The sequence below is a fragment of the Pithys albifrons genome, chromosome 1, assembly GCF_047495875.1.
Source record: "Pithys albifrons albifrons isolate INPA30051 chromosome 1, PitAlb_v1, whole genome shotgun sequence".
Classification (NCBI taxonomy): domain Eukaryota; kingdom Metazoa; phylum Chordata; class Aves; order Passeriformes; family Thamnophilidae; genus Pithys; species Pithys albifrons.
This window is the reverse complement of record NC_092458.1, coordinates 85,665,757-85,674,921: the sequence shown is the minus strand read 5'-3', so window position 1 is coordinate 85,674,921 and position 9,165 is coordinate 85,665,757. Positions and strand designations below refer to the sequence as shown.

Below are 9,165 nucleotides of genomic sequence, written 5' to 3'. Positions count from 1 at the left end.
CCAGCCCATCACCTGCCAGCAGCCCTCCCTCTCTTTCCTCCTGTACACCCTCCAACTTTTCTGCACTCACCTACACCCAGCTGCTGCAGGAGATATCCAAACTCTGGGTCACCATCCAGGATTTTCAACAGGTTGGTGGACTCCATTCTCTCCAGCTGCACATCCCAGTAGATGTAGATCTTCTGGCTGAAGCTCACATAAACCAGGCAGGGACTGTTGCTTCCTTCTTTGCATGCATAGAGGCCTGCAAAAAGCAAAGTGTGGAGATCTGACTACTTCCAAAAGGATGGAGAAAGCAAACAGTTAATGTCTCGTTATTAGGTACCAAAGTTGTTAGAAGAAAACAGCAAGCACCTGAGCAGAGATGGGCTTGGGAATACAAAGTCCCTTTGAGACAATCCAAGAAGTGTCTCTAAACTGCATGAAGCTTAGGGATTTGTTTCTTGCAGGTGTGATAGAGGGGACTGAGCAAAGCCAAGGCTCAGGCTGGTTCTATGGGGCTCTTTACATCCACTTGAGAACAGCTTAGAAGCCTGTAAATTAAAAAAGCAGTGGGAAAGACAAGAGACTCCTGTAGCACTTCCAAAAAGGACAGGAAAAAACCACAAACCATCAAGACAAACCTTGGCATCACCTCCTCTCAACCCCTACATTTCCCAGATGCCACCAGAGGAAAGACTAGTTGGGCCTTCTGCAGTATACACAAAGTAAAACTATTCCCCACTGCAGACAAAGGATTCCAGGTCTCCCAGATGGGAGTAGTAGTTTTGAGGGAAAAATGCTTTGAGGGCTGGCTTTGCAGTCAGGCTCCCCACCTGCACAGAATGCACTGACATTCTCATCTGCTTGAAACCTGGCAACAGTCCGATTGTGGTCGATGATGTACGTCTGACCATCCCATGCACAGGCAATCACCTCTTCGTGCCCATTGCCCTGCAGAAACCATAAGATTGCATATTAGCACAGACATCACCTATTCCTAGGGAGAGTCAAGAATCTTTCTTCCTTGTTCAGAAACAGAACACTAATGTCTGAACAAGAGGTCACTTTCAGACATCGTGTCCAGACATTTCACACTTGCCCCAGACATTCTGGACTTTGAGATCACCTCTCTTCTCTATGACAATCCTTACACATCCTAAGTGCTTGTAGACAATAAGGGTATTAGCAGTGTGCAAAACCATTCAACTCTGCAATAAGATAGAAGAGCAGCTGGGGGACAAAAGCTTATGAATGGATCCATGGAAACTGGGCTCACTAGGTCTAACTGGCAGGCACAGTTCAACCTCTTGCAGGTACACAGACTGACATGAGCACAGAATGTATCATCACAGTCAGAGCACTCTGTGTCATGCTGAGATAATCTCAGCCTCTTTCAGCTGAGTCATATTCCTTCTGCCCTTCCTAAATTCATACATACAAAGGCATGATGAGTTTTTATCTTCAACCTTCCAGCCCTATTCAGATACTCACTGTAACATCCAGCTTTTCCAGAGCAAACAGCTGATGATCAACCTGAACAGACCAGAGCAGCTTGTCTGCTCCCTCCATGAGTTTCAGTGTCCCTGAAGAAAAAAAAAAACCCAAGCAGTCTTGAAAACATTAAAAGGGAGGAAGATGTTTGCTAATGTTGGGCCCCACACACTCCTTCCAGTCAGGGTTGCTGAGAGTTGGCTGCTAATTGCATTGGCACAGTCTCTTGGCTGCTGAATCCATACTGGACACTTCACTTTACTTACAATTTTTCTATTATCCAGATATACTGTGACAGTACTGGGCAGGGGTGAAACACAAACATGTGTCTACCCTCATAGTGCCCTCTATGCCTACATAAAAAAATATGTCAGCAGAAGGACTCTTTGGGTCAAACTCTCTTGCCTCATGCAGGAAGGGTTTCTGAAGCCCAGGTTCCCCTTCTTTCAAAGACCAAAAGCACTGAATGCCTGGTTTCTAGCTTTGAATTAGTGACAGGCCTTGTGCACCCCACAGGCCTTTCTTCCAGGACAGTGGTAGGACTTACCATCCAGAGTACAGAGGGCAAAGAGACCTGAGCCACTGTTCTCACTAGAGCCACCTGTAAGTGCAAAAGAAAATTGCTGGAGTTGATGGCATTTTATATGCGTTGTCCCCTCTACCTCCTGAAAACAATGAAATATATCCAGAACAAGCTGATGCATCTTGCCTCCTTTTTTTTGCCCAGTTGTGTGCAGGACAGCACTGACAATTGTGACTAGTTAAATCTGAAGAAGAGACTCCCCTGACTACTGGGCTGCTTTACCCCTTCAGTAAATCTGCCTAGCTACCAGTCAGGAAAGACATGCAAGGTCAAGTTTTAAAAATGTTATCACACTTGGAGAGAGAGGACTGGAACTGTATTCAACTAAAGATGCATTTAATCCTTTTGGTGACAACACAGGAGAGACACTGGCTCCCTGAGATCTGCAGGAACCCAGGATACCTGGCAGTCAGGGATATGCCAGCAGAGCTGGAAGCAAATAGGGAGTTTCCCCAGAATAACTTAACTATTCAAGCCTACCTCCCCTGCCCACAGACAGCTCCAAGCTACAGCCCCCTGCACACTCCTGGGTTGCAAACCACCCTGTTTCCACAGATAAGCTCAAAGCAAAGTCAGCTGGTTGAGTGCTCAATTGCCCCTTGTCGCTTTTTCACCCAGACAGGGTCTGATCCAAAAGACCTGCCATGTCTCCCTTATAAACTGGTCAACATGGCACTCCTCAGCTATTTCCTTACTGATGGTCCAGCATCAGTGGGCTTCTATACAACCTTCTCTTCATCCCTCATTCTGTGTGCCTTCATTTTTCACAGACATCTCTCAATAAATGCAAGGCTTTGCATACAGTGAAATAATTGATTTCATGCTCTGTTGACTGTGTTGCTCACAGCAGCATCAGAGATGCTGAAAACATGGCAAACTTAGGAATCACGGAGGAAAGGTACTCTGAGGAAGGGGAAGGGGGTGGGGTGCAGTGGATTGCTCTTCTCCCCAAGCTCTAATTACCTTGGACAGCCTATATCATTCTCAGGCATCACTGCATGAGGCGACACTTGGGCAGAAAATAAGAAAAAGTGATCTCCACTTGGAATTTTCTGCCTTCTCTTATGCCCGCACACTCCAAGGGGGAGGGAAAGCTGCCTGTTCTCCATAGGTACCAAGAGAAGGTTCAGCAGGTGCACCAGGAACAGGTGAGAGCACAAAGCAGTTACACGAGGGAAGCAGTGGCAGTGTGTAAGAAAAGTCCAGACACAACAGCAGAGTGTCAGGGCTGAGAGAAGCCAACAGCTGTGGAGAGTTCAGATACAACAACTGAATAGGACACAGTGGAAGGGGACAGAGGACAATGATAAAAATGAAATAAGGAAGCAGCTCTGGAGAGGCTGGGACTGCATATGGGAAGGAGGAGCAGCACATAACTGTCAGGTATTGAGATTCAAAAGCTAAAAAGCAGTAACAAAGATGAGGCTGTTGGAAGGACAAGATGCATTTAGGGAATAAGAAGAAGGTATAAGCTGCAGTCATGCAAAAGCAAAGATCAAGGACATCTGTAGGAGCATGGTACAGCAGCCATTCAGACTGAATAAATGCAGGTCAGCAGAATCTGCAGAGAAACTGTTGTGCTAGGTGAAGAATAAGGGCTACCTAGGGAAGGACAAAGGCTATAAAAAGCTCACATGCAAAAATCCAACTGTCTTTCTTTGAGAGCTAGCTAAGACAAGTCAAGATCCCTCTGTTCTTGCAATTGCCTCCCACTGTTATTTTTCAACTACAGAAAATCTGATTTCATCTTGGACCGACATACTGAAAAACTGTCTCCTGAAAATCAGGAGCCACTGTTGGTCCAGAGACCCCAGGCTGCTAATCTCTCACCTCGGGCAATGCTACCAATTAGATGAGTGGAGACATTCTTGTTGTGAATCCGTCCAGATGTTTGGTGTAGAATCACATCTCGAACAGGGGCCTCACTAGTGAAAAGGGAAAGACATCAGGGAAAGGTTAGGGAACCATGCCTGGTCTGTGCCAGAACAATCTCAAGAGCAGTGTTCTCCAAGGTTCTACAAATCCAGAAACTGACAGTTTGTGAACAGGTTAACCCTTTAAAGGTAAGGGCTAAGTAAAAGGGTATGAGCCACTTCAAGGTATAAAAGGAAAATGCTAATATTGAAAGATCCAAAATCACAATGATTTTGTGCAGCAAAAAAACTGTAAAGAGCTCAAAAAAAAAAAAGTAAAGCATGTGTTTCAATGAAGGAAAAAAAAAGACAATTTTAATTCTACTACTGACACATAACCCTGGCTGCTTTTCACTCAAGAAGCACCTGCACAGGGTTGAACAGGCTGGTGAGAGACCATGTCTGGGCCTGGCTTCTGGCTAGGAGGGTACCATGCCACTGAGGTCTCTAAGACATCAAGAAGACTTGCCTCGCTCCCCTCCTGCTGCAGGTTCCTGTGTCTGCCTTGAAGTCTTACAGAACACCACAAAAGCATCCCAATTCCCCATTGGGATTCTTCCAGCACCAAGACAATAACAAACACCTCACTACTCATTCTGATTGCTCTGGTTGTGATTTATAGGACTGGCTGGCAGAGGTCTCATTAGGTAAGGCTCCAATTGCCTCACCTGGAAAAAAACCCAAGTGAACAAAGCTAGAGTTTCATTCTGGGCTTCAGACTAATTTGGCTTTGCCCAGCCTTTCAGCTGTTACCCTTCTCACCATGAGATAGGTCACTGGATTGCATATTGCCCTTTCTCTGGAGATCAAGGTCACTCATTCCCCTGCCTTAGCTCCCAGTAACACCCCACTCAGTGATCTCTTTTTGCCACTCTCTTTGCCCAATCTAAAAGAGAAGAAAGCAGTAGTATATTCATCTTTGTGACAGACATGAAGAGTGTTCATGGAAGCTTGGGTGCAGGTGGGTTTAAGTGACAAGCTGCCAGCAGTACAGCAGGACAGTGAAGCAAGGACAGTGACAGCACTGCTGCCTCATTACAGTGGTGTGGTGGCACCCCCTTGTGATGGGCCTCCTCCCGTGCCCTCACAGGAATACCCCTTACCTGTTTGGGGCAGAGCTGTCCCTTCCCGCGGCTGTGTCCCGCTGCTCCGTGTCCCAGGTGCACAGCAGGATGGCATAGCCACAGCCTGGCTGTGACACCATCAGCTCTGGGGAGCCATCCGGGCCCGGGTTCACAGAGAGGCTGTCCACCTGTACTGGCAGAGACAAAACACAGATAGAGGCAAGAACTGAGAACTTTAAACACCTCCCAAAGGTTTACCATGCTCCTTCAACCTAAATCTGAATATAGCAAACCTTCTGATAAGATCTGAGAAGAAGCTGAACAAATTCAGCTAGAAGCAAAACGTCCAAGTTCAGTACTTGTTTCCCTACCAAAAAATCACTTTAGAACAACACTAGTACTTTCAACTACCACTTTAGAACAACAACACCAGTACTTTCCACTAATGCCCTCTAGTTGGGCTAGAATAACTTTCCTAGCAGCTGTTCCACATGTACAGGACAACCACTGGGCAAATCCCCTTTCAAGCCATCAATATAACAGTTGTTTTGTTCACAGGACTGAGATTTTGTGCTTCTTCCCTTAGAAGAGCCACCTGTTAAAGACTGTATGACAAGTGCTGCTCTGAACATCCCTTTTCCTTACCTGACCTTCTAGCAGCCATTTCTTCAACAGGATCAGCTGTCCAGAGACGTGGTCTGAGTTGTCTGACAAGTCCTCCCAGCGGAAGGCACGCACCACCCTGTCAGTGTAACCCACCACCAACTCACACTTCCCATCTCCATCTGCAGGGAATAGAACAGATGGACTCTCTCAGGCTTTCATAGCCCCAAGAGCCTGACATTCAGAAACCACTGAGCTGGTTTCTACAGGTAGCATCCCTGAGAGGATCCCAATCCTGTAATGAAAACTTGCAATTCAGAACAATTCCTGAAGTTCTTGCTTGTTTCCTCCGTGCCTTGGCTGTGGTTTGTTACAGTATCTATTTCAGCAAGATAATAATTTCCTTCTGCAAGTTCTCCACAATTTCTCTCCCTCTCGCCCCCCACACAAACTCTCTCACCCTGCATTTCCACACCATCTTTGTGGCTTACCAATGTCATTGATCAGCATGACCTTGGTGTTGGCAGGAATGTGCTGCCTGAACACTGGCTTCTGCTCTTCTGCTGCTGCCAACTCATGGTGGCCTGAAGCATCTGGATGTTTCGGAGAGGTCAGGTCAAAAAGATGAAACCAGCCTTCTGCACTCACTGCCACAACGAAATTCTGTGAGGGATGAGAAAAACCTCTTGATTCTTCCTCTTTTAGAACATGCAGAGGTTGTCCCACAGCAGGGCAAGGGCAGATACAAGGGTAGATCCATCAAGATCAATGACTGCTGTAGAGCGAACAGGAGGTTTTTGGCCAGCACACAAATTCCTCAGGTACTGGAAGGGTCCAAACTTCTGGTCCATCATTGTCAGACTGTGCTATCAAGCTGATGTGTGTATGCAATCCCCAGATAATATGTGGCTTTGTCAATGCTCATGTCAGCACTGCTCCCCATTGGAGCAAACACAGTGACAGTATTTTGGGCTTGGTGCCTAAACTGGGACCTTCAGACTCACTGGTCCTGGCTGGACCCCCAGAAACAAAATCCAACAAAAGAAGTCACATTAAAGCCAATGGAATTTGCTTGGGAGTCCAGACTATTCTGTGTCTCAGTCATGTTTAGATGACCTTAAATGCACACAGCCAAATGGCAGAAGGGCCATGGTGCACAGCAGGCACCAACCCAAGCAGAGCAAAAGCCACTGAGCAAAAGGAGCAACCCTCAAACCACCAAAGCCTTGTGGAGCTCACACAGAGGCACACAGAAATCAGTAATACTCTCTGAATATAGGATGGATTTCCTTACTCATTAAAACCTGCATATGGCTCACTGAAAGATACCAGTTACATGTAAACAGAATAGTTTAAAAACAGTAGTGCTAAAATTCTACCAGCAAGGCCAGATCCTGGTGAGAAAGCACCTACAAACGGTCCTCCACACTCAGTACATGACATGACCCTAATCTCCTAAGCACCATGTTCTACAGACAGTTAGGAAGAGTTTGGCTTCTCTCACCTTTCCTTTATTGCATACATCTCCCACACCAACACAGGTGAGCTGCAAAAGAAAAGAAGGCCATACATGAGAAATGGCAACCCAAACCAGCACTTTGGGATAAGCCTTTGCCTTACCCCTCCTCTCTCATAAAGCATCTCTTGAACTCTAAACAGCCTTTTGAAGGACAAGAAGAGCAGAGTCAGGGGCAGAAATGTATCTGTCACACAAGTGGTCAGAGCCCTGGGTCAAAATCCAGAGCGCACAGAGCAGGATCGAGGTGGGACAGGAGCCCAGTTTCTATGTTTGTTCAGCTCGTTACTTCCAGCCCATGGGACCAGCTGCAGGCAAAAGCAGGGTCCTGCATAATTACATGAAAGGCAGCAGGTCCAGTTCAGGCTGCCATTCCCATCTGGCCCACATATTCCCAGGCAATGGACAAGGATAGCTGGCTGCACATACACCAAAAGGCCCAACCATTCAGAAATTTTGTTGAGAACTGACCATTCCTTGGCAAGATCGCACAGTCCAGGGTTTGCTGTCATCATTCTTGTAAACATAGAGTTTTCCATTGGTGTCTCCCACCACCAGTTCATTCAGCTGTACAAGAGAATTGGGTTAGTAGGAAGAAGTCCACAATTACAGTAACAATTCCTCTACAATAATGATTTCAGAATGCACATCTAAAAATCACTCAGTGGGAAGAAGCAGCAAAACAAAACAAGAGTTAAAGAGGCAGTCTTGAATCAGTAGGGAAGGTCTGGGAAAATATAAAAGCTCTACTTTTTTTGCAGATAAAAGACATGGAGAGTGACTTCTTAGAGCAAAATCCCATTAGCCACTGTTTCAGAGTTATGACACTGACTGTTTTAACATCCTGCTCCGCTAATCATCATCACCCCATCTTCCATCCTCCAACCCAGACTGACTTTAATCACCCAAGTAAGATGATGGCAATGAGGAAAATGTAACCACTCAGAAAGAGGCTGCAAGAACACTTAACATAAGATTTGCATTCCATGTACTGATGACAGAGCAAAGGTCTTTCAGAATGGTAATTATTTCTTCAAACATGACTGCTAAAAGTCATCATCCACCCCTGCTGATAAGCCTGCTCCCATCATCCCATTTCCTGCATCATGTCTCTGTGTATTAAAATCGTGTGCATTTCATAATTCCCTGCACACCTTATCCCATATAACATAACTTCTTATGGAAAAACTCGTTTAATCATCTCCCACACTACTAACCACGGCCCTTTTGAGGGTAAGGCTGTAATAAAATTTGACTGTTGAGAAGAAACAGTCTGCACATCCCTAGTTAAGCTAACCTCTTCCTAGGTACAGGCAAATCAGCCACACCAAAACCAACGATTTGTGGGGGCTGATAGCAACATTCCCAACGCACATCCATCCATCCATCCATCCATCCATCCATCCATCCATCCATCCATCCGAGGCACTGAGGCTTTGCCTTGTTTGTAACCCGCTGTGCCCCAGCAAAGTGTTTCCCCACATCCCTAAGTCCCCCCCACCCCGACGGCCTCTCTTTGGGACCAAAAGTTAAGCTCTCCTCTGGATAAACACCATCCAGGCCCCACGCCAGGGGTGACCAGACTCTGGCGGCGATGCAAGCCCTTCCTGGCCGCATCCCCGAGCCACGGAAACATTTCCTTCACAGGGGAACGCGAGGGGGGCATTTGACGCTAACTCTGCGCCTCTGACACGGCCAAGCCCACGCTGTTTCCCGGGAGTGGAAGCCCTTCCAGCTCTCTGGGGCCGCTCCAGCCTCTCAGTGCTTCCCCTCAGCCCCGTTCTGCCTCCTGAGGCCGCCGCCGCCGCCCACCCCCGAGCGCGGGGGCACCGCCGGGGCTCCCCACACGGTCCCGGGGCCGCACCGTGTCGTTGTCGGCGTCCCCCAGGCAAATGGCGTGCGGGAAGAGGCTGCCGGCGAAGTCCAGCGCCACACACTGCACGTAGCTGACCGAGCGCATCCCTCCGGCCCAACCCGGCCGCGTACACCCACGGGAGCGGTGCCAGGGGATCA

At 47.4% G+C, this 9,165-nt stretch overlaps 1 protein-coding gene across 1 annotated transcript in view; it reads right to left on the bottom strand.

The window, feature by feature from the left end:
* ITFG2 (integrin alpha FG-GAP repeat containing 2) overlaps positions 1-9,165 on the bottom strand; it is a 12,385-nt gene extending 3,220 nt beyond the window's left edge. Inside the window, exons 1-11 of the mRNA XM_071557816.1 lie at positions 9,017-9,165; positions 7,624-7,719; positions 7,141-7,182; positions 6,128-6,299; positions 5,679-5,818; positions 5,073-5,221; positions 3,887-3,981; positions 2,021-2,074; positions 1,474-1,565; positions 816-933; positions 71-244 (exon numbers count right to left, since the gene is read on the bottom strand). Coding sequence (XP_071413917.1) covers positions 71-244; positions 816-933; positions 1,474-1,565; positions 2,021-2,074; positions 3,887-3,981; positions 5,073-5,221; positions 5,679-5,818; positions 6,128-6,299; positions 7,141-7,182; positions 7,624-7,719; positions 9,017-9,112 — 1,228 coding nt within the window. The 5' untranslated portion in view covers positions 9,113-9,165. The remainder of the gene's footprint in view (positions 1-70; positions 245-815; positions 934-1,473; positions 1,566-2,020; positions 2,075-3,886; positions 3,982-5,072; positions 5,222-5,678; positions 5,819-6,127; positions 6,300-7,140; positions 7,183-7,623; positions 7,720-9,016) is intronic.